The following is a 25,517-nucleotide window of genomic DNA, read 5'->3' as shown; positions in this document are numbered from 1 at the left end:
TCCTGGGCCAAACCCTGGCCTGGGATTCAGTGGGTGTGGGGTGGCACCCAAGAATCTGCATTTCGACAGCTCCTCTGTTAAATCGGGGAATTACCGACGTGGGCACTGAGGTTTGGGGCAGCGATTCCCAAAGCATGGTCTCACCAGCAAGAGTGGCGTCACCGGGGGGCTCGTTAGCAATGCAGAGACTCGGGCCCACCCCGACCTGTGGACTCAGGCTCTGCATCTTAAGAGCTCCAGGTGATGTGAGTTTGAGATGCACCGGTTTAGACGGTTTTGTAGGCCTCCTGTGGCTCAAACCAGGGTGGCTTCTGGGGCACAAGTGATAGGCCCCAAGGAGCCTTTCAGTGTCACACTAGATCTGCTAATCCTTCAGATCTGGGAGGAGGGAGAGTAAAGTGTGAGACTGTGTCAGAATGCCACGGACACCAACGCCGTTTCCTGAAACAAGCCTTTCCCAAATGGGCATAATGTACGTTTCAAGAAGGTTCCAAAAACTGTAATCATGAAGCAGTCGGGGTGGGTCTCTGGCTTCTGCATTGTCCGGGACCATAAAAGACCAGACTTCAAAGGCCAGCAGCAAAAGTCTACATTCATCAGGCTCAACTGACAAGATTCCAGCGCAGCCATTAACCTCTCAGCACCGGCCGGCTCCCGCCTGCAAAGGGGCCAGGAGATTGTACTAATCCCATTCTAAAGAATGCTCCGCTGTCCCCTAGTGATGGGAAAAGTGGGGGAGGGCTGGGAGACGGAAAACCAGGTTGGGAGAGGAGACAGACTCAAAGAAACCCACATCCCTCCATCTCATCCATTAGCACTTTAAGGGGAAGATTATAAAAACGTGTTATCAATTTACAGAACAGTTAATACATGACGTCACCGACTATGCCCATAAGAGTTTTTTCTCTTCCAAGAGAGAAGTGCGCACATTCCACCAGACAGCTGGTATAATTTAATAAGCTTTGGATGTGCCTATTTAGATTTTTTTAAGCTTTCTTGTCCTCCAAAGAAAAAGAGGCATATTCACAATAAATTCAGTCCCCCTCTTGCATTAAAGGATTAAAAAAAAAAAGTTTAGTCATTTACCTGCAGTCACCTGGGAGTTTGCAAGACCCATGTTTGGGACTACAGCCCTGTCGGCAAATAGCTGTAAAAACAAAAAACAAAACAAAACACAAACACACAGATGAGTCAAGCACACTGTTTCTTGCACCACCACCATCATGAGAATGGCCTAGCACATTAAGCCTACAAAATCCACAACTTTCAGAGATCTCATGACAAGTCCATTGTAAGGAGAGGAAGATGGGAGGTGCCCAAACAGCAAATCCAGCTTTAAACTTCAAGGCCATGCTAGCAGATCTTCAAAACATGATACTACTCAGGGACAAAATGCAGGCAAGTCGATGGAAGGGGGGGGGTGGTTCTTCATCCAGTCTCTCTCAACAATAGCTACCCTGCTCCCTGTCAATTCCCACCCTCTCCAAAAGAACAGAAGCTGTGATCCTTCCTCACCTCAACCGCTCTGTCCCATGAGGGGCACATTCAGAGGAGTCCCAGCCTCCTTAACCCCCACACCCCCACCCCCTAAAAAGGCCTGATGGCTCAAAAATCCCATGGGACTAACAAAGCCAACCGGGCTGACTTTATTTGGCAGGCTAAATCCGGAGGCCAGCTCGGGTGGTACTTTTGCAAAGTATCCTCACAAAGCAATTCCGCTTCATTTAAAAAAAAAAAAAAATTTTTTTAACAGATGGTAAAAAATACTAAACATGGTTTTTAAGTAATTGTTTCTGATTTTTAGAACACCAACTACTTTAAGTATGTTTGCCAATTCTTTCATTTGGATCCCAGAAATGCCATCCTTTTAAAACTCTAGTGATTTAAGAAAAGCTCAGGAGACCTGCAAATTCCTCTTTGTCCTGCCCTTCAGTCACAATTCAAAAACTCCCTTTTTAATTTGAGTGCATCCTGAAAGAATTTACCAAATTAGGTGAAATAAGCAGAGTACAGTCATGTTTGGAGGGCCTACTCTGGTCAACGAGAACTACCCATTTACTAAGAATTAAAAGCTTTGTAAAGGTACAAACCACAGATGATGCTGTGAACATCTGTGACTATGCAGTGAAGTCCCCAAATCCCAGTAGAAGGGCTGGGACAGTGGACAGCACATCTGCAAGCTTACACTGCTGTCATGGGTCCACCTCTCCACGAGTCTGAAAGCCCGGGTTCACCACTCAGCCCTTCACCTTCAATGCCACGGCCCCCGAGATGCCCCGTGAAAGCTCACCACAGGCCACACTGAGCTCAGGGGTGTCATTTCCTACAGGATCACAAGTTCAGGAGCAGAGCTAACCCTGTCCCATTTGGCATCTGTTTTGGGTCAGGTTCCTTAGAAGCAGAGCCCGAGACCAGGATCTGGGTATAGGAGAAGGGGGCTGAAGGCAGCAGATGGAGCAGGGGAAGGAGCCGAGCAGGGGGTCTCAGCTGGAGTCTGGCTTCCACTTGATCCCAGGGGAAGCCCTGGAGTGTGAAATGTAGCACGGAGTGCAAGAAGGTGGCGAGGGGGGCTGGCCTTTGTACCCCCATCCAGTCATTCACAGTCTGTGAATGGGAGTCCAGCTTTATGACTGAAAGAGGCATGGAGTGGCTGTTTGGCCAAGGCCAACGCTCTAGAGAAGGAACAGCTGTGAGCTGTTAGCAGCCAACACGGGGGGTGGGTTCGGGGGACACCAACAGCATCTTTGTGCCTCAGGCCTAGAAAAACAGCCCAAACATCTCTCCCTCCCCCCACCTGAGACAGCCACTTGGCTGGGTGGGGACAGAACCGGACCCCAACGGCGACAGCCCCTCAGAGCTGGTAATAACCCAGCCAGCACAGGCCCACGCACCTCTGTTACACTCCGGGCCCATCCAGCCCTCCATGCATGTTTTGTTGCCATTCAGGTCGCAGGCATAGTGTCCAAAGAAGTCATCTCGGGGTCGGCAGAACTTATTGCAGCCAAAGCCGTAGTAATAGTCATCACAGGTGACACGGATCTGATACTCAAAGTGAGCAACCCCTGTGTTCTGCTTCAGCGTTTGCCACTGCCTGCTGGGGTTTATCATGCCCGAGTGGGAAGCCTTCTCAATAATGCTGTCAGGCTCTAGAGGCAAAAAAAAATAAATAAAAATTGAAAAGCATTGACTGCACTGACTTCTCCCCTGGCCATTTTGCCTATTTTACATAACGAAAACAAAGGCACATGGTACAAAATGCAAACAGTATTCAAAGGGGCAGAAAAGTGCAAAGTCTGTCCCCCTCCCCACATTTATTTACCCTTGTTAATGGGTGCGTAGTATTTCCCTGTCCAGGAATACAGTGAAATACGTTCACACCTAGTTCCTGACAAAGGGGCATGTAGGTTGTTTTGACATTTTACAGGTCAGGCAAGCCACAACGAACATCCTTGAACCCATCAGCCCGTGTGTGTGGTTCTAGCAGTAAAAGACCTTCTAGAAATGGAAGTGCACCCAATCCACATCTGTCCACAGCCAACCATGAACTACTGCGAACGAAGCCCCATCAGCCTGTCGTTCCACCTGCACAGGAAATTGGGTTTCTCGACAGCAATGCCAACACAGTATAGATTATCCAACTTTCTGATCTCTGCCTGATAGGTAAAGAAGTAGCTCTTACTTTAATTAGCATTTAATTAAGGGATGGTGAGCACCCTTACACGTGGTTACCAAGCCATCTGCAGCTGTTCCTGCGAACTGTGACCTGTTTCTCTCCTTTGCCAAGTGTTCTATTGCACTGCTGGGCATTTGCAAAAGCTCTTTACATATTATAGAAAGCACCTGATTCCAGGTAAAGGTTAGCAAGCCTGCTCTTCTGGTTTTAGAGTCTCGGATCTTGATTTAGAAAGACTTGGTCTACCTTCCAAACTCTTCACTAGAAGCCAAGGGGTAGAGTTAGGTTTTTAAAAAATGATAAACTTTGCCACCTTGTCAGCAGCTGGCCCTTGTGCCACGGACTTGAAGCATCTCACCTTTCACCTTTGCCTAGAAGGCAGAGGGGGAAAGGGACGCACCCCAGTTTAGAGACAGGTAGCTTGGGGGTTTTTCTGAGCCAAGTCATGCTCCTGAAAAGGCGCCTATTGGAAATGAACACGCCCAGAGCTCGGGCAGCCAGCTCTCACGAGGAGCAAGGAGTGGTCCTGCCCCCAGGTCACTTATCATCTAGTCTGAAAGAACAGCCAGGTACCAGGTGCCAGGAGTCCAGGGGAGGGACGTAAAAAGGAAGCGAGGCACGAAGTCACACCACAGCCTGATCTGGGGTTTTGTTTTCTTAAACCTGCTGGCACCAACCCTTCACCACCTTGTCAGACGCGAGGCCACCTCAGAGAGCCCTGTATTAGGACCTACTCGCAACGTCTGTGGTTCTTACCCACCCACGCCCCTGTTGTTCTAGGCCCAAGGCCTGCGCTCATTTACAAGGTTATGCAAAGCCAACAGGTGACCAGAGAGGAGGAGCTGAGGGGCTCCTTCCACACAACTTCCAGCTTTGCCCTAGTGTTCACCCTCTGGCTTTAACTGTTGTGTGGGCAGGACAAGCCTTGAACAAGCCCACATACCTGCAGACTCACACCCCAGCACACACAGAACCACTTGCAGATAAGGCTTCACTAACATGAAGTTTTACAAATAAACACAGGCCGAAGAATGACAAAAATGTCCCTCCGTTAACTGTGTGTTTGCTCTGCCGGTTCAATTAAAAAGTGAAGCGAGCCATTACCATGTGATTACGAGACCTTAATAAAGGAATTATTTAAACACATGGCTCAAAGGCCTCCAGCATCTCTGGGGCAGGTAGCAACCACAAACAACTCAGCCGAGAGTCCAGGGCAATCCTAAAGGCACAGGCTGAAGGGTCTTTTTCAGTAGTTCGGTAGGCTTTCCACCCAGGTCTAGAAAATATGCAAACGATCATTCCGGAATCCTCCATGTGGCTAACAGATCAGGAGAGCTAACTTTGCAGCTGTGTGGCAGGTTTCTCCCAGCAGGGCCAGAGGCAGGGAGTTGGGGGTGTGCGACATGCTCTCTGGCATCTGGGTTATAGAGATGTCTGCTGCCTGCTTCTTCCAAGCTGCTGCCCCTGAATCGTACTTCCTCTCAGCTTGGGGCGTAGAGGTGCAACCGGGGGCGGGGGGGGGAGGGGGATAGTTCACTTGGGAGTCCAGCTTTATGACTGAAAGAGGCTGTTAGCAGACCCTCCTGTGATCTTCAACTGTGTGAAGATGGAGCACAAAGCCCCCACCACAGCCTCGCAGGCCAAGGTGGAGGTAATGAGGCAAGTCAGAGCACAACCCTGGGGCCACACCAACCCACAAACCTAGGACGGGAACATCGTCAAGATGGCTAAGCTAGGAGGAAAACCTGGTCTGAGTAAGCTTATTTGTGTTGACGTATCTCCAGAGCAGTCCCATAAACTGAAATCATTTGCACTGGGGGAGACCGAAATATTTGTACCCTTATCTAGTGCAGCTCTGAAACAGAAGAGAAAGGATCTCAGAGGACGGACGCCAGGAGGGCCAGCCTTAGACAGTACTCTAACACACAAACGGTACCTGCGCTTCCTCTGGGTCGGCCTCTCTCTGCAGAGCCCAAGTGAGAAGGAATTCTCCGTCCTAAAACTCAGGGCTCGGCCTCTAAGCTGAAGCCAGGATTTCGGCAACTTGTTCGGCCCCCAAAGAGCAGCCAACTCCATCTGGGTTGCTCCACATCCTTGGCCTTTGCCCTCATGGAGTACCAGTCCCATGGGAGGGACAGAGGGTAAAGAGAGTAATAAGCAAAACATTCCAGGCAGTGCAAACAGCATATGCAAGGGCCCTGCGGCAGGACAGAATGAGAGGATGCATCGGAGGACAGAACGGTGACTGGTGGCATAGGACCAGAATCCGGATATGGTAGAGGACAACATGGGACAGAGTTAGCAGGGAGACAAGACGGCTGTGCAAGGCCTTTTGGGCCACACGAAGAGCTGTCCCAAGAGCCACAGGAAGCAGCCAAGTGGCTCTTAGTGAAGCTAACCACCAAATCGAATCAAGATGTACACCAGAAACTAACAGAGGACACTGTAGGTCAATCATATTTACATTAAAAAAGAAAAAAAAATGCCCTGGAATGGAGGATGGAGAGGCAGGAGGATGGAGAAAGCAGTGGAAGTGGGCCAGAGCAGATACGGATGGACTAATTCGGCCACCACCGTAGGAGCTCAGGCATCAGCAGAGGGTGACTTGGACCAGCATAGTGGCAGGTGACATGGCAGGACGTGGCAGGACTCCAGTGCGGCACTGAAGATTTTTCAGAACCTGGAGGTGGATTCGATACGGATGCTCAAAGAAAGGGAGGTACAACAGGGCGTCCTCCAGATCTCTGGCTCATGGTACTAGGTTGAAATGCTGGTGCCAGTCATCCATGAAGGGCCCTAGGCAGGATCTCATTTGGAGAGAGAAGATGCCAAATACGGTTCTGAACGTGAATTCAAAATCCTTTGGAAGCACTGGAAAAAGAGAGGCTGAATAAGCCAGTGGCTTATCCACTCCTCTTTGGGGTTCACTAAGTGAGCTTTAGTGACGTGCAGTAGGGCATTCCAGGACTTTGGGCCAACTCCTCTCTTTAAGAGTAGAGGTCTGAAAACTCCTTCTCCCTACATCAAGTCTTCCTTGTGCCCTTCCAGTGACCTGGTGGCCCCCTCCCCAGCAAGGAAATGCCCCCAAACCCCAAAACATGGCTACCCTGAAATGCAGACCGCCCTAGGCAGCTCTGAAGACGCACCAGCTTCCCAGGGGCACAGCTACCTGACCTGTGGGGTGAGGAAAGGCCCAGGAAGGGCCCTGCAGGGGCTAGGTGTCCCGCATGCCCTAACAGGTGTCCGGAATCAGCTCTTGCCACAAGCCAGGATCCATCTCAAGGACGTTCACTCTACCAGACTCTTAACATCTCAGCAGGAAGGGAAGGAGAAGCCACTTTGGCACCAGAGTATCTGATGAGTCTATTTCCCCCCCGTACCTACCCGCCATTTTCCCAATGCTTAGTTACCATTGTAACCAGGTCACAGTGACACCAGGCTCACACAATCTCCAATGTTTGTAGCAGGGGAGGGAGGAGAGAACACACAGGTGTCTGTGACCCTGACTGGCATTGGCCACAACCACCGCTGGTTACCCCCCCTCCCCTCCCACCACACCACAGCCGGACTGGGGATCCCCCTCAGAGAGGAAGTCCACAGATCTGGGCTTCGATGATGTCGAAGCAAGAGGAGGGACCCAAATGGCCTGCAGCCTCAGGCTCACCCGGGCTCAGGAATAATTACGTGGCCCTGGGGGGCCCCAATGAGTCAGACTCAGCCTGAAGCAGCCTGCCTCACAAGTACCAAGCCCTCACTAGGCCCACTCTGGGCACTCGCCATTCTCAGATCTGCTTGAAAAAAAGAAGGCATGGTGAGAAAACAAGGGGAAATGTTATCAGCAGCAAAAACAAAGAAAGGGTAAGGTAGAGAAGCCAAAGGGAGGAGACATTCAGAGAAGGTAGGGCAAGGACAAAGAGTTGGATCAACCCTTCCTCCTACACAGACTAAGGGATTTCAGCATGAATCAAGTTTTCCCAGGACAACCCTCCAGATCCTGCCAGCAAAAAGGAAGCGCACAGTCTCCACACGTGAGGAAAATCGTCTTTAAGTCACATTTAAAGAGCAAAGATTACCCCGTGTAAGCCAGGCTACTGCCATGTTCGGACATACCCTCTGTGACTTCCCCACCAAAAGCCACCCCTCGCAGCTCTGAAAAGCAATCTGCCCTGAAACAGTCCTCTTTCAGAAGGGGCCGAGGCAGCCATAGGGCCTGTGAGGCTCTGGGATTCCACTTCAATGAAAGGTGGGTCATGCCCGGTGTGGGAAAGAAACCCCGACTGACCGGCTAGAAGCTCACCTGCCCACCAAGTGAAACTCAAGGTCGGTCTTTAGATTTAGAGCCCAGCTCCACCTTTGCGGGCTTTATCTTACTGATGAGAGATTAAACACTCACTTAAAGTTTAAATGGACTTTTTAAAAGTCACTACTTTGATCCTTTAGCAGCCTACAAGGTTTTAAAGTTGTAAAACCATTAAGATTGCTATCCCAAAGATAATCTAGGTCCCATATTCAGGAACTCAGTTAACTGGGACTCTGTCCCAGCCACTTAATATTCCAAGAGGACATTCTAGGGGAGGTTGTAGAAAGGACTCCATGGAGCAGGTTGCCCTGGGCTTGGGGGGGAAGGGAGGGGAGGGGAGGGGAGGGGAGGGGAGAGGAGAGGAACGGGGTTGGTGCAGACAGCAGGGAGTGGTCCAAGTCCTCTGAAGCACTCAGGAGACAGATCCAGCTCCGACACTACCATACTCCAAGCACTGCACTTCCAGAAAGACACACCTGGAGAAAAGCCCATTGCTGTGATACTTACGGAGAGTGTCGTTACTGGAATCCCACGCCTCCACAAGCAAAGTGTAGGACCTCTGCAACACAGAACAGCAGCAGCTTAGTATCCAGAAATAGGGATCAGCTCCCAAATGTCCTACTTGCTTGGCCTCCCCTCATACCTCACCACACAAAACCGTAAAGTCAAAATGAAAACTCTGTTTGCCGTGGAACTGAGATCCCTCCCCTCCCTGGCACCCACCCCCAGGCTGGCTCCTTCCACCTGGCGGGGGCCCACTGCAGGTCGGTCATCGTCCTCTTATGCAAGCAGCCCAAAGTCATGATCAGGAAATACCACCTCCCTATATGTGAACACTCTACAGTTTTCCAAAACTTTCCAGACCCCTAACGCTAGCACATGAGGAAAAAAAAAAAAGAAAAGAAAAAAACCCACAAAGAATTTCTTCAAGCTAACCTAACCAGGTATTTGACTGGGGGGGGGGGGGGGCATCCAGGGAGGAGGGCCGGGTATTGCTAAGGTTACACTTTAGGCCCTGGTGGGGCAATCCCTAGGGAGGCCCCCTTTTCCTTTTCAGAACCCCTTTGAAAGCCCTGTCAGTGCGAGACCATCTCAGCTCCCACAAGTATCAGGTGACTCTAGGAAGCAGGGCGGGGGGGGGGGGGGGGGGGGGGGGGGGGGGGGGGGGGGGGGGGGGGGGGGTGGGGGGGGGGGGGGGGGGGGGGGGGGGGGGGGGGGGCGGGGGGTAAGGTGTGCAAAGAGACTAAGACAAAGGCAGCGACCCAACTTGGGGTGCTTGGGGGGCAGACTCTGGGGACGAAATTACAAAACGGAGAAATAACAGCACACCCATGGGTTATAGCTATTGATGGACTTATCTGTCAATAAGATCTAACATTCCAGGAATAATCAGAGTCCACTAACTAAACAAATTCCCTGGACACTGGCAGGATGCCAGCTATTATACTGAAGGCACCTTTTATCTTCCAGGCTTATCTCGGAATTCTACCCCCCCCCCCCAATCCAAGCCATTAGCAAATTCCCGCTTTTACTCAAATCTTCATTTGTAATTTAGAATGAGGTCAGTCTCACAAAACACCAGGGTTTAAATAAACCTGCTATCTTGGCGCTGGAGAATGATATCGGAGGGAGGTGGGGGAAAAAGGCCCTTCCTCCTCTGTATTCCTCTTGTCACAGACAGATACCAGTGCATCGGAAATAGCACATTGAGCACGTCGCTCAAATAATACCCTGCGCCAGAAACACCATTACCAAGAGAAGGCACCTACAAGGGGAGGCGAAAGTGGAGCAAAAGAAAAAAAAAAAAAAAAGGCGCTTCATTCATAACTCTAGGCAAGCTTACTGCTCACACAGACACAGCATGTTGTCTCCGAATATAAAAATATCTTGTGATAGACCCTGCCTTGGAATTCAGCCGAAATATGTTTCATACTCAAAGCAGAGCAGGATTCCATTTCGTTCACTGATAACTGTGGGAAAATGCTCAGAAAAGCAAGCAAAACCAGGCAAGCCAGGGCACATACCCAGCCCTCTCCTGTTTGGTGGCCCTGGGTCCAAATTCATTGTTGTCATCATTAATATTTTATTAGTAAAAGTTACACCTTATTTACAGCCTCTAAGTTTCCTGGGACTAACTACAAATTACAGGACTCTTCCCTGAGAGCAGCAAGAAATTACATTTCTCTATTGATTGGAGGGGAGAGCCAAGTCCAAATGAGGCCAGATGTGGGGCTGATTCTGTATAATTAAGCCCTTCGGTCGCTGGCCACGTCGAGACTCATGTTCTCTACTTCCACGTATTGTTGTAATTAATCCTCTGATTAAATGCATTGATACCCGTAGTTCCGACAGACTCGCACAAGTGCTCAACATGTCGTTGCCACAAACCCCGCAGAAGGGAAAGGCGTGCCAGGCCTGAGCTGGCATGACAGTATTAACTTTGCCTCAGGCTCAAAGGAGGAGGCATCCTTCCGTCCTTGCACAAGAGCCTGGAAGACCAAGCTGTGTCCCAGGCTCCTCCTCACCGGAGCTGGGAAGACCTCGGGAGGTGCTGACCAACACTGCCCAACCTTGAGGGAAAAGAGTCACGCAGAGCAGCACCAGAGCTCAGGGACACCAAGTGTCATGATGGTCCTTGAACTGCCTTCTCAGAGGTGGACGGGGGGTGAGGGCTGGGGGCTCCAGCATTGGCACCAAGGCCTTGCCAAAAATAAATAAGACGCTCTGGACTGTCTTGCTCTCCCTGGTTTTTGAGAAGGGCCGATGGTTCTGGGCCTCACCTCCCGGGGCAGGAGGATTCCTCCCACCCAGCCTTCAGAAGATAGGATTCCCTCCAACGCCCCTATTAGGAGGCCCTCTTACCTCCCACTCCATCCCCACACTATAGATCAACAATCAAGATAATTTGGTAATGATTATTTGTTGCTAGGAACTTTAATTTTTCCCAGGCCCACGCTTGACCTCTGTACATCCCAGAATATACATCCAGACTTGGGCAATCCAGACCATGCACTTTATGTCATCATCTTAGGCCAGTACCAGGCTAAAAACCGGATGCAATCTGCTAGGATCATGTCACCCCCAATTTGTCACTGCAAATCTGACCCCCAGCAGAGGCCAAGCCCCTGGGCACCCCCCCAAGGGCTTGGAAAGAGGGTGCCAGGCCAGATGATGGGCAAGTGTCCAACTTAACAAGTTCATACAAAAATACCACCCACAAGAAACAGAAATAGCAAATACCTGGATTTTTCTTGGTCTTACACTACAAAAGTAAGACTAGGAAAGTCCCCTTGCTTTCTTCTTTTCTCATAAATCTCCCCAGAACGATAGCGGGGGGCGGGGAGGGCAAAGCAGGAGAGAGGGGGTAGCTAACAGAACTTGGGTGTGGGTTTGCGTCTCCCCTTTCCCACACCTCCAGGCCCAGGGCAATCTGGCCACAGAGGCTGGTCCTCGTGCTCGGGGAGCAGGAAAGAGGAATGGCCAGCTCTCAGGACGACCTTCGGGGAGGACTGCTGTGGCCTTTTACCTAGAGGAGGGGCCTGGCCTCCAACTCCCCAGGCGTCCCAGGGCTGCGGCGGGTGGTGTCCTGCGCCCATCTGACTCCGCAGTGGTTACCTTGGCACCGGGCACAGGGCTAAGCACTTAATTGCCACATTAAGAAGGGGGATGTAAGAAACAAAGGTAATTGTGTTGGCAGCTGGGAACTTCCTTTTCCTGGCAACAGTGGCAGCCAAACCAAGCCCTGAGAAGAGGCTGCTTCCATTCCTGCCAAGCTGACGGACACAAACAAACCGCCATCCAAACGGCACGCGAGCAGCGTCCAAAACCCCAGGCCCTGCGCAGGGCGGCCGGGGAGCCCACACTCTGGGGATGCCTGACGTGCCCACGGGGGGGCCATTGTGCCAGGCAGCCGGCCCCGGGGTTGGTCTGGGGCCCTGCGCTCTGCTGACTCAACTGTCGCTTCCTGTCGCGGGCCCTGTATTAGCAGTATTTTTTGGAAAGGCTGCATTATTCTCTGTAATCCTCATTTCAGTCAATTCGGCCACACTATTGTCCTGCCTGCGTCTGGGTGGCCACGGTATAAAATATTCCAGTCACAGACATATTAAATAAAGGCTTCGGAGATCGCATGTGTGGGCACACGCACGCTCGCACGAACAATTCACGGGTCCCACGGCCATGGCAGGGGGAGGCTTGAAGAGAGGACAACTGCCCCACAGCGGCCAGGCTAAGACGACTTCAGCCGGAGACAGCAATTTAGTCTGCGGGGCTTGACATTTCAATAGAGTCCTATCTGGTTACAAAGGGTGATTTTCTCATGAAAGCCCACCTCAAAGACTCACCAAGTGGGCCCCACAGCTCATATCCAGATTGGAGGCTGTCCATGAGATGCCCCCACCGCCTTTCCCATCATTACCCTTACCTGTTTGAAAAGCATCCCACTGATAATTAAATGCACCAGTTACAAAAGGGTGGCGAGGTTAATAGATAGAATACCGAGAAGCCAGCCAAGCACAACCGTCCGGTTCACACAGAGCAAGCCTGAACAAGAAGCCTTTCTACTTATTTACCAAAAGTGCATAAAAACTGGGCTGAGCTGGTAGAGGACTCTGAACTATTTATGTACCACCACTTTTAACCACTGGGAGCCACGTTGCAGAACTTCTTCCCTGCACATGCACTGCCCCAGTGACAAATGTCGCGGGCACCATGAAAACAAGGGCCACAGGGCAGGGCAGTCCCTGCTGTGGTCAGAAACCAGCAAGGAGCTCACAACACAGCCACTCAGTGCCACGAGCCAAGATAAAGGTGGAGCATTTCTGAATGTGGAACTCTGTCCCACCTCTGCCACCGTTTCAGGAATCGCAAGAATCATCACTTCCCGTGCATCCTAACAGATCTTCCTAAAGTTGAAAAGTAGGTTAAATGTACTTTTTTCTAATTTTTTAAGTGTACTTAAAAGCTGGAGCCAAGTGTCCCTTCTATCAGAAGGAACACACTTAGAGAAGTTTACCAAGGGGGGCTGCTCTGGAATATTTGCCTTTATGGGTGATACACTAATTATATGCACATCCAGAGATTAGTTACAATATAAGAATGCATAATCTGGAAAGCTGGACATTGGAACCAAGTGCTGGCCCTTTACAATGGGCTGGTGGCAGCTGTAAATTCAGCCACGGCCTCTGTTTGCATCCGTTTTCAGATCAGGAACATGAAGACTCCTTATTGCCTTGGCTGCATTTCTTCATGAAGAACATTTTTCCTCCATGCTAAACTTCCCACAAGCCTTTTACCCAAAAGGGCCCTTACCGCTCTTTGCTATAAAGATTTTAGGCAGTATTCAGATTGCTTGTTTTCAGGGGAGTGACACGCCTGTAAGAGGCTGATGCTGCTCCTCCTCACCCCAACTGCCTTGATGCCAAAACTTCACTGTTCCCCACACGTTTGAAGTCCCTGTAGAATTATGGGTGTGGAGTTGGTGGGTTGCAAACTCATACAAGTACTGGAGGTTTGAATAAGTTGCTAAGAAACAAGACAATAAGGAGGAAGAAAACACAGAGCAGTTTACACCTGAAAGAGAAAAAAAAATTAGAAACCGAGTACCTTGAATGGGGATTTCATTTGGGGAACGGCCATTCTGCCGACACTTAGCACAAAGTGAGCACAGGTTCCCCCTCCCCCCTAGCCTAGTTTTGCAATGCAGACATGTCATTTCATCACTTTAATTTGACACAGGTGTCAGAGAAGAGGTTTTCTCCCCATGAGAACAATCCCTTGCTCTGAGCACTTACACTCAGGGGCGCTGTTTGTCTGCATGCATGGTGGCCACATGGGTTGTAGATACTGGCTGCAGAAAGGAGCCAGTTCAAATGAGAACCCCATCCCTCCACCCTCCACGTGTCCACACCACATCTACAGAGGTGCAGGGACCCAGAAACGCAGCAGAGGGAAGACAAGGACATGTCAATTATATTCTGTGATGAACCTTGGAGCATCTGATTTACCCAAACCCCTGGCAGTTGTTCAATCAGGCCTTAAGCGTGAAGGGGGCCAAAGCTGGCGTCCCTCTGGTATGCAAGAAACACACTTCACTGGATTTCCCTCAAAAATTCAGTTGTTCTCAGCAGCCTTTTAAGACTGTCAATGACGTTTAAATAGGAGGCCAAGAAGAGACCAGATACGTCAACTTCTTCCCCCCAGGTTTCTCTAAATGCATTTTACTGCAGGGCCTGCAATGCATCAATTCAGCGAACTGGGGTTCTGGAGTTCCTAAAAAGCTTCAGGGGCTGGGTAGTGGTAAGTACACTAATGGATTTTTAATAAGCAAGTACTACCGGGATTTAGCACTAATTTTGGGAGGTGCAACTTAACCATTTCAATGACTTATAAATGGTTATTCCCAAATCACTTCCTGTTGAGCCCAATTACCTTCCACAATGTATGTTCTTATCACTGGGTCCCCCTGATTGGAGGGTCATAAATCAGGCCAGTTGCTTCAAGTCAAAACCCTGCGAGCACAGCACTGGTATGGGGATTAGAAGCCACCAATGAGAACCACGAGCCTGGAGCTGGGGCAGCAGACATCCAGTGGAACATAACCAGATACCATCCAATGGGCAGACCCACCTCTACAGAGGTCCCCACGTGGACCCTGGAATGTGGACTAGATTTCAAATGTGACTGCTCATTTCCTCTTCTTCCTCTCTAGAACATGAACAGTTTGAGTTTGTGATTCCCAACAAAGACCTGAATTACACCACCTTCTAAACTGACCTTCTACCGTACACCCTGGACCACAGCTCTTCCGTGGTCAGCACATTTGGGAGGACCCATGCGAACGGTAACTGGGACTGCCTAAGGGCCTGGGGCGCAAGTGGCTGAAGTCCAAGGTGGTTTGATTAAAAAAAAAAAAAAAACCCCATATCGTCTTTCCATCTTGAATTCTGTACCAAGTTCAGTTATTACTTATTCAAGAAAGTCAGTTTTAAACAGACATGCTTATTAATATTTAATTGCCAAACTGAATGAAACTGCTCTATGTACTTCAATACCTAAGTGTTTCACTTCGGTTAACACTTACCCTGGAATCATTCTTGAAAGTTACAGACTGTGGTGTTTCTCTAACCACACTCGGGAAAATAAACTAAAACAATACACCTAAACGCCACTTTCTCTTGGGAAGTAAGGCTTATATTTCACAGCAGGCCTTTTAGGGGGGCAGGGTGGAGACTCATTTATAAGTGATACATGCATTTGGCCCAACTTCAAAAGAACCACACTCAGTGTAGCCCCAGCGGTCTCCCTATTCTAGAAAAGCCGAGAGTCTATTTCATGGTTGGTGACCCGTGGGCCCTGAAACCACAGAAGAGCACCAGCAAATCAGTCGACTCTGCCCCCACACACCGCTTCTGCTCATTCCCCATCTAGGACTCTTCCAATGTCAAATGGGGACAGACACACCTTCTAGGTCACTTTTCCAGAGCCAGTCCAGGGAGCAACGCTCCCTTGTTCTCATTCAAGCGGTCCTCTGACCTTACTCTCCAAAGTGAGCCTCAGCCAGGCCTGCAGCTTTTCCACATCACTAATAAGATTCCTTTTATGGTCTTGTGAAAAGCAAGGGGCTCCGGACAGATCCTCAGGAGGGTGGAACCACCTGCAGGCCCCTTCCCCCTAAACTCCAAACACAAGTTCAAGGGCGGTCAGTATTCACAGTTAACTTGGGCACAGTCAGATTAAAAAGTGGCCAGCCTCTTTAAAGTTCTCCCTAGCAGGGGATTAACAAACAAGATAAACACTCTTTGTAAAACTGAAATCCCACAACAGATGCAGCCCTCCATTCTCAAAGAACTCTACATACCACGGGTTTTTATAAGTTCCTTTTAATGGCACGTTTCCGATAACTCTTATCTCACTCATGGCAGAGGACACTTTATAATGCCAGCTCCGGTAAATGCGGGCCTTGAGAGCCACCCCAAGATACACACACACACACACCCCCACACTCACCCACCCAGGCACTCTCCTCCTTCCTCCCCTCCCGGCGATGCGAATCACAGCCCCAGCCCGCGGATAGGAGGCAGCAGAGTGCACCCCATCAGAGCACGTGGCGGAGAGTATTCCCCTGGGCACCAAGCTTTCCCCCTCCCCCCTCAACGCCCACCCTCGCAGCACGGGCTGGGCCAAGCCCCAGTCCTGGCGACGAGCCACGCACGCCTCCTGGACAGCGGGAGCGGAGCAGAGGGCACCAGCATTTTCCCCTTTCCTCCCCTTCTGCAATCACGCTCATCTTCCTTCTACCCAGTTTGGGATGTTGCAAGGGCCTCGTTGCAGGGTCGGTCAGCGGGGCCGGGGGCCTCAAGCGGCACCCGGGGCGGGGGTCCATGCACTTGGACTCAGCAGCCACCTCTACTGGGCAGCCCCTTCCAGGCCTTGACACGCCCCCGGAGGCTAGCGGGGGCCGGGCGCCCGCCGGACGAGGGCGTACCCCCGCCCTTCCCGGGGAAGTTTGCAAACACAGCTGGTTCCACAGCCCGGGAACCGCTGGAAGTGAGGCCACAAGGGCTACACCGCGCGGGGGCGAGGGCAGGAAGGGGCCGGCAGGGGGCGGAGGCTCTGAAGCTCTCAACTCCAGCAATAGCCCAGAGACACCCCCCCACACACACACACACCCCAAGCGGCCGCCGCCCCCGCGCCCTCCCATCCAGCCCGGAGCGCGTCCCCGCACGCCCCAAAGTCTCCCGGAGAGCAGCGGGAAACAGGCCCCCCCACACCCTCCAGGAAGGACACACCCGCCCTCCAGGCCGCTCACGAGAAAGGGGAGGGTGCCGATTTGGACCGCGTTCGAAGGCCAAAACTGCGCCGCGTCGCTTTCCACGGCGCATCAGGTTTAATCGGTTAAGCAAAGATCGTCTATAAGAACTCCCAGCTCGGGGATTGGGGGGGGGAGGGGGTCACTCAAGGGCCTTCAAATTGCAAGTTTAAACCGGCCTTCCTGGGAGCTTTGCCCCACAAACCCCTAGGGGCTCCCCACTTTTGAGCGCTTAGCAAAAAGCCTCGAAGACGGGGCCTGCTGAGATCTAACTACAGAGTCTCGGCTGCTTAACACCCCACCCCGCAAGACTTTTCCAGTTAGCGCAGAGTTTCAAGCCAAGGCCCTTTAAATCCCTCTCGCAAGAGAGAGCGGGGCTCGGCAGGCGCGGGTGCGGACCTCGGCGGGCTCCCCTCACCGCGCCGCTCACTCACCGGCCAGGCGAAACTGAAAGGCAGCACGATGCGGTTGCGTTCGTTGCCACGACTGGCCTTGAGATTGAAGGTGTTGCCCCCGATGACAGGAGTGGATCCCGAGCCGAAGCTGCAGGGCCCCCCGGCCGTGACGCGGGACTGGTACTCCTTGAGGCACACTTTGAAGTACGTGTCACACTCGTCGTGGGAGCACTTGCGGTCCCCCGGGTTCCGGACGCCGCCACAGCAGTTCCCGTTCTGCAGCTCCCCGTTCACGTTCTGCATAGACAGGATCTCCAACTCGAACTGGCCGGAGGCCCCGCACACCTGCCGGCGAGGGAGGGAGGGAGGGAGGTCAGCGCAGGGGAAAGTTGTTTTCTTCGAGGGTGGAAGCAACGACTCCCTCCCCGCCCGCCGCGACGAGCCCTCAGCGCCAAGTGAAAATAATTTTGCAAAACCGAGTGCAAACACTCAACGTGATTTCCCGGGCATAAAATGCACGAGCGCAGGAGAAATCCAACGACTGCCCCCGGGGTGAACAGCGGAGGGAACGCAGCCCCCTGCCCCACCTGGAGGGTACATTTAGGAGGTTCGGGTCTTCCCAAGCCCAAGGGCAGCCTCTCAGGCGCAGGACCCGGCCGGGGAGCCGGGCGCCCAAGGGCTCCCGAGCCCGCTCCAGGCGCTCAACCGCAGGCGTCCAGGGAGCTGAGAGGGAAAGGAGAGGGCGGGCCGGGGGGGAGGCCCGGCGGTCTCCTACCTTGGCTCTCAGGGCGCAGAGCAGAGCAAGCAGGAGGCTCAGGGGGCGCCCGAGCCGGCCGCGCGTCCGTGGGGACCGCATCGCTGCGCCGCGCGCCGCGGGCACTCGGGACGCTGCCGCCGCCGCCGCTGCTGCTGCTCGCGCTGGTGCTCCGGCCGGTGCTGCCGTCGCCGCTGCCCCTGCGGCCGCCGCGTCCCGGCTCTAATATACTCCGCCGATTGGAGCATGCACGACTGGAAAACAACACCACTTTTCAAAAGCCCTTTCAAGAGCGGCGCGTTCCAGAAGGCAAAGGGCCCGGCCTCCTTTTATTATTCTGATCGCTTCTTTGAGGCGCTCCCCCTCCTCTTCCACCTCCCGGCTTTCTTTCCTTCTCTCGCGCTCCCCTTCTTTTATTATTATGATTATGCGCAGCCTTTATATTCCCTTTCAGATCAGCTGCTTAAAAAGAAGAGAGGGAGGGGAGAAAAAAAAAAAACGAGCCCAGCTCGCGGGCCGGCTGCAGGTAACACAATGACGCGTGCCCGCCCGGCTCTCGGAGAGGGACTCGGAGAGCCCGTCTGGGAGCAGCGGCCCGGGCTGGCCACCTCTACCCAGCGCGCCCGGCAGGCGCATGCGCGCTTATTAATATTCATGAGGAGGCGTGTCGCCTGAAGACACGCCCCTTCCCTCTGGTTGATGGGGAGGGGGAGGACTGGGAGGAACTTGGAAGGGGCTGGGGGCTCGGACTCGCGATACAGCGTAGACGTCCCAGGGCCCAGCGCGGACCCCTGCCCTCGGGAGCTTTGGGCCAGGCGGGAAGGGGGGTAGCGTGCGGCGAGGAACTTGCTAGGGTCCGTTGCTCAGGGACGCGCGGCGCCTCATTGCTGCCCGGGAGCCCCCTCGGACGCCTCGGGCCGGGCGCCTGTGCCCGCCCGTCGGGGCCCCAGGTGTAGGCGCCGCGGCGCTGCCTGAGCTGTCGGAGCCGGGCAGCTTCCGCCTTCCGAGCCGCCTGCGTCAACTGCGGCTTTCGCCCCAAGAGGAGGGCCTGCCCGCCGGGAGCCCGGCCCGCTTTCCCGCGAGCGAGCGAGCCGCCCAGAGCGCGCTGCTGGCAGCGGTAGCGGCAGAGGCGGCGGCGGCGGCGGTGGCGGCGAGGCTGGCGTGCTTGCCGCCGTCTGCTCGCCCGGCGGAGGCGACCTGGGCAGGCGCTGCTGGGAACTTTGAAAAACTTTCCCGGAGCCAGGCTTGCCGCAGATTCTAGGGGAAGCGTCGGCCGCGCCCCACCCCCTCCCCGATCCGAGTCTGCGAAGTCTCGGAGGGCTCCCAGCGTCAGGGTCCAGCGTCTTTTCCAAACCGTGCCACGGCAGGGTCTAGGGGAAACCGGGAAGGGGAGGGCGGCGGACACACTGGGGTCTGCTCAGATTTGGGGAGGGGCTGAGCGACATGCTGATGGGCTTGGGCTCCCACTGTCCTGGTCTCGCTGCCCAGGCCGCAGTGCCGGGATTGCACCTGTAGGCGGCCTCCGAGCAGCTCTCTGGGTGGCAAGAGAGGAGCCTGGAACGGACCGTCTCCCCGCCATCGCCCTGAAGCAGAACTTGGCTTTCTGGTGTGGCAGTGGAAACCGATGCTATTTTCCACCTTGAGGCGAGCCTCGCAGTTTACAGCGACACTGCTGGTCATAACCAAGGTCAAAGGAAACCTGCGGGCTGGCCAAAGCCTCTGCCAGCCCCTCTCGCAGCAGACATGCTGCTGCGTTTGAGGGGACCTCTTGATTTCCCCTGAAGGATGACAAAGTTTTGGCCCTCATATTGGGCATGTTCTGCGGAAAAGCGCGACTATTCAGGGGCAGGATCGTGGCTTGACGCCTCTGGGACTGTGGGTCATGATGGGCTGCAATGGGTCAAAGCAAAATAGTTTACAATATACTGAGTTATGAGTGCATAGAAGGTTGGGTACATTATGGTTATTTACTGCATTTAGTGGCAATGTTTTCGGTGCCAGATCTCAGCACTCTGGGGAATAAGGCAGCCAGCTGACCTCTTTACATTTGTTCAAAGCCACCAAAGGTGGTTTAGCAATCTTGGCGTTTTAACAGCTCAGGAAATACTTCTAAGAAAGGTACCTTCTTAGTGGCAATGTGTCCCATCTTGACCATCATTGGTGAGATGATCTGTGGCACAGGCAGCAGCAACCTGAGCATTATGTCTTAATGTGCCCTAGTCCCTGCAATTATCCTAAATGCAAGGCAGCCAGTTGTCAACTGTAAGTGCATCTAGACTTTTCTCAAAGTTTCCAAACCAATCTCCTCTCTCTCCTATCTGCCTCCTTCTCCCTTGTCCTCCCAGATGTCCATGGGGGTGCTAAGTAATGGCTTAAAGGCAAAATGCTTGTGCTGGGGATGGGGGGAAACACAATTCGTGAAGGCTGATGAAGTCTTCAATTGCACACTCCTTGGAGTTCCCCATGTCTGAACGTGTTTTAATTCTGTGCCCTGTGGCTGGTCCCCCACACACTGCTCAGGAAGGAGGCTGAGGCCTTGAGTTGCGTTTAGATCCAGCCACCTGGGTTAACCTGAAATGGCCACCTGAGATTTCAGGTGCCTCCAGGTAGTAATCTGGGCTGCATGTAAGCTGGGGTCAGCTCCAGGCCACAGTTGAGTTTAGCCCCCTTGATTCTTTTTTTTTTTCTTATTAAGAAAGAGAAGTAGGTTTCTGGGGGTTGAAACTCTCCAATGAACCCTGAGAGGTATGTGAAATCACTAATAAACACAAAATTCATATGTCGAAAACGACAGTGTCCCTCACCCTTCCTGAGCTTGGGAACCCACTTTTAGAGAAGACCGTTGTGGGCTAGAGGGGATTCTTCTGAAAATTTTCAGCTGGGACTCTTCCAGCTAATTGGTACTCCCCCAAAAAGCCAGTCACGTTTACCGCAACAGACACCAACTGGAAGCTCTGCCCTTTACTTCCTTGCTGCTGGCTCTCAGCCTCACTCTCTGTAGAAGGGGGAACTTCTTCGGAAAGAGCTCAAGCACGCAGATTCCCCCTTGGCCAAGTCACATCCTGCCTTTGGGTACAGCAAGTGAACATTCCAGAAAAAAACGTTCCTGTGGAAAGTGCCCTGTTTAGCCATCACACCTACACCTGTGAGAAGGGGAAAGGTTTGTGGTCAGTTCCTGTCTGACCCGTCTCATGTGCTCCAATCATAGCCATCCTTTGGTATCTTTCTTTAATTTTAAAGATGTACTTATTTTAGAGAGCGAGCAGAGGGGAGGAGCAGAGGGAGAAAGAATCTGAAGCAGACTCCCCACTGAGAGCAGAGCCCCACATGGGGTTTGATCTCGCGACTCTGAGATCATGACCCGAGCCAAAATCAAGAGTCAGATGCTCAACCAACTGAGCCACCCAGGTGCCCCACTTTCTTTAATTTTAAAAAGATGCCTTATTTTACTTCTTCCACAAAACTTGCCCTGTTTTACTGAGTCATCCACAAACAGCAGTCTTGAACACCACCCCCCCCACCAAAGGCTTAATAAGAGACATTCAAGCTATAATAACTGAATGTAAATACATTTGGTCACTTGAATCCCTCAGCACTATGATAAAAATCAGCAAATCAATATTTATTGAGAACTATATTACACCTAGCAACATGGATCTCAAAAACAACCTACTGAATGAAAGAAGCCCAACACAGAAGACTACATACTGTATGAAACTGTTTATATGAAGTACTAGGGCAGGCAAAACTAATTTGCAGTAAAAGAAAATGTCGATGGAAGGATGGAGATGAACTGGGATTGTCTTGAGGCTTCTTCCAGGGTAGGGATAACGTTCTGTGTCATGATAAGGGTTTGGGCTACCCAGGTGTATGCATTTGTCAAAATCCTTTAGTGCACTTAAGATCGGTGCATCTCATGTGTTCAAAAGAGACAAAATCGTAATAGTCAACTTGAGTTAATTATATGGGTGCTGAAGTATATAGAGGGAAGTTAAATGATATTTGCAGCTTGGAAATGCATTTAAAAATGAGATTATGGGGGTGCCTGGGTGGCTCAGTCGGTTAAGCATCTGCCTTTGGCTCAGGTCATGATCCCAGGATCCTGGGATGGAGTTCCTCCTCCCTCTTATGCTCTCTCTCTCACTCTCTCAAACAAATAAAATCTTAAAAAAAAAAAAGACTGTTTCTCATAAAAATGAGATGATGGAGAGAAACTGGCTGGATGGATATATGCTGGAGCAAAATAGTGAAGGGTTAAGGATAGGATCTAGAGGGGACATATGGTGTTCACATACAATTCTTTGAAATGTCTCTGCCTGAAATTTTTCACTATAAAATGTTGAGAAAAATCGTTACCTGAATATGCCAGGTATTGTGTAAGGTGCCAAGAAGAGTACAGTGGATGACACCAGAACAGTGGACTTAAAGATTACAGAGTGGAGGGCATTCCTGTAAGGGATGATGATAGCGTAGATTGTTGTAATGAACAAAAGGGAGGTCCTTATCCCCCCCATTCTTTGTCTCCCTAATACCTTTCTTCTTTCCAACAAATAAGAGAGGAAGGTCCAAATATATAAAGGGACCTGTAAAAAAGTCATTTAATACCTTCCTTTTTCTTGTTTGCACCTTGCAGAGAAGTTAAGGCAAGTTCAGGAGCCCTCTTCTATAGAAGAGCAGATGGTGATATCTTTCTGCTCCTTTCCAGCAGAACCAAAGGATGCTTATGTCCTACAAGCTCTTCTTTCCTTCTACCATGGTACCACCTCAGAAAATGCAAACCCCTGTAAACTCTGCCCAGCCAGCCCTCCGAGGAAGCACGGCCCCTGAGCAGACAACCACCTTCATGGATGATTCTCCTTCTTCCACATCACAAGCAGTTCCGAGAAAAACCTATGGGCAGCACATAAGACGTTAAAAAATTCAGGATAAAGTTATAGCTCCCATGGCAACCATAACCAGGCCACAAGTTTATCCATTTAAGCATAAACTGAGTAGATCCAGCCCTCTTTTTTCAAAGCTTCATTTTACATCCACAAGAGAGCTGAATTAATTTTCTTTGGAAAGCAGAACTACGAATTTCTTGCATTATTAACAGTAATTTCGTATGAGCTTTCGTTTAAAACATTGTTTTGGTTTGGCCTTGAGCTCAGGTATTTATAATTTTGCCTGTCCTGCCCCGATGCTGTCTCGCAGGCTTTATGCGGAAAGCTCTCAGGACAGAGTTCCATGTCCATGGCCCCTTTAACAAGCCAGTGATTGAAAGTCACAAAAAACCCAAGATGCAAAATCTAGGAACGGGGGGACTGATTTCCTCATTTTACTCCTTGAGTTAAAATTGAAGATTCTGTATGACCTTTCATAGTTTTATATAGTTCTATAGTTTCATAGTTTACTGGGGAAAAAAGTTCTACTTGTAAAACATACCCTTTTCTTATGGCTGAGAGCCTTTTTGAAAATAAAAAAAATCTTGGGTGTCAATTTTTGTTAAATTGACCTTCTCAAAACAATTATAAATGATTCATTCACCCTCCTTTTTGTGGTGATGACGTAGTGAGTTTTCTGTTCTGTGAATGACACTTGAACAACTTGACCCATAGATATTCTGGGATAGGATTTTAAACAAACAAACAAACAAAAACCCAAATTGGTCCATTTGTACAGTTGACTGATCTAAATGCAACTAATAATTTTCTGTAATTGCAAAGTGTGACTGAGCCCTTACAAACCTTTTCATCGCCTAAAAGGCTCTGGAAATTACACTCCCAGAAGCAGGTAGCATGTGGAAACTACCACAATACAGTTCACTCTGCGAGCACCTTTTCGTCTGGTTTGCATTCTGCTTTTGCAAACAGGCACAAACCCAAATCTGCCTCCAGATCTAAAAAAAATTGTTGAGAATTAAAGTAGTTGTTGGAACTTGGGAAAAGGAGAACTAAATATATTCAGTTATCTGAGAAAATTTCAAAACTACATAAATGTGAGAGTCAAAGGAAGGTGATTACACCTGGCAATGGCACGAAAGCCATGCGCTTTCCACTCACGGTATTTCATGTTCCGGTTAATGGTTCTCAATAAATTACAAGACTCTGTCTGCGTTTGACACTTTTGTTCTCAAGCCAATGGTGCCTTTACTGGTGCCTTTCTCTAAATTAGAAGTTATGAAGGACATGAAAAGAGGATGTTTGCAATACTTAAGTTTAGTTTTTCATGTGAAATGTAAATAGTTGTTTTTATTATTGTCTTTATGCCAAGAGTGCTCAAGGATGGCTAAAGAAACATTCACTTGAGCACAGAAATATTGGCACAAGTACTACGTACAAACTTCTAGATCCCTAGGTATCAGCCATAACATACACAGATTTTTACAAGCATCATTTAAAAATGATTTCAGAACATGTCAAAGATTTTTTTTTCTTTCCGGAAATGAACTTAAGGCACAGAAAAGTTACAATGACTGTAAAGGAGAAAGTTTAGTTTCCAGAAGATGGCTATGGCATCCATGGTAATTTTTTTTTTTTTTTCCAAAGGCAGGTAACAACTAGAGAAGTCAATTACATTATCTTAGGATAGTTTGGCAGTAATTCATGTGACGAGGAGCCGGGGGGTTTAATAGACCACACGTGGAATATCCTGTAATGGTGCAGTGCATAAAAATACTAGGGCCACATTCTGAAGCTGCATTACTAGAAATGTAGATTAGCAATCAAGGAAAAATCATAGCCCTAGCATATTCTACACTAGCCTTAACACAACTGAAGTGTTTTGACCAGGTCTGGGCACCACTGTTTTTAAAACTGTGGTAAATAGACATAACATTTGCCATCTTAACCATTTTTAAGTGTACGGTTCAATAGTAAGTACATTCACGGTATTGTGAAACCAATCTCCAGAACTTTTTCATCTTCCCAAACTGAAACTCTGGACCCATTAAACAACTCCCTATTCCTCCCCTCCCCCTCCCCTGGCAATCACCATCCTGCTTTCTATGAATTTGACTACTCTAGCTACCTCACATAAGAAGAATCATACAGCATTTGTCTTTTTTTTTTTCAAGATTTATTTATTTGGGTGGGGGAGAGAGAGTGCACCAGGTGGGGGTAGGGCAGAGCGAGAGGAAGAGAGAGAATCTCAAGTAGACTCCTTGCTGAGCTTGGAACCTGATGTGGGGCTCCATCCCACGACCCTGAGATCATCATTTCGACCTGAGTCGAAATCAAGAGTCCAACACTTAACCAACTGAGCCACCCAGGTGCCCTTTATTTGTCGTTTTGTGACTGTCATTTCATTTAGCATAGTGTCCTCAGTGTTCATCCATGTCATAGTCTGTGTCAGAATCTCCTTCCTTTGTAAGACTAAATAATATTCCATTGTACATAGACACCACCTTTTGCTTATCCACTCACCCGCTGGACACTTGGGTTGTTTCCATCTTTTGACTCTTGTAAGTAATGCTGATATGAACATGGGTGTACAAGTATCTCTTCTGGCTGCTTTCAATTATTTTGGACATATGCTGGGCACCATTTTTAAGAGTCATCTTGACAACTGGGCCATGTTCAGAAGAAAGTCTGCATTTTCAGACCTCT

General features: G+C 50.5%; 1 protein-coding gene across 1 annotated transcript in view; it reads right to left on the bottom strand.

Moving 5' to 3' along the window:
* JAG1 (jagged canonical Notch ligand 1) overlaps nucleotides 1-18,541 on the bottom strand; it is a 35,836-nt gene extending 17,295 nt beyond the window's left edge. Inside the window, 5 exon segments of the mRNA XM_027622400.2 lie at nucleotides 1,087-1,147; nucleotides 2,892-3,146; nucleotides 8,481-8,532; nucleotides 17,217-17,522; nucleotides 17,953-18,541. Of these exon segments, the coding sequence (XP_027478201.1) occupies nucleotides 1,087-1,147; nucleotides 2,892-3,146; nucleotides 8,481-8,532; nucleotides 17,217-17,522; nucleotides 17,953-18,033 (755 nt within the window). The 5' untranslated portion in view covers nucleotides 18,034-18,541.
* Nucleotides 18,542-25,517: the final 6,976 nt, after the last annotated feature.

This window comes from Zalophus californianus, chromosome 8, assembly GCF_009762305.2.
Source record: "Zalophus californianus isolate mZalCal1 chromosome 8, mZalCal1.pri.v2, whole genome shotgun sequence".
NCBI classification, from domain to species: domain Eukaryota; kingdom Metazoa; phylum Chordata; class Mammalia; order Carnivora; family Otariidae; genus Zalophus; species Zalophus californianus.
The sequence above is the reverse complement of the archived record's forward strand: the minus strand, read 5'-3'. Positions and strand labels throughout refer to the sequence as shown.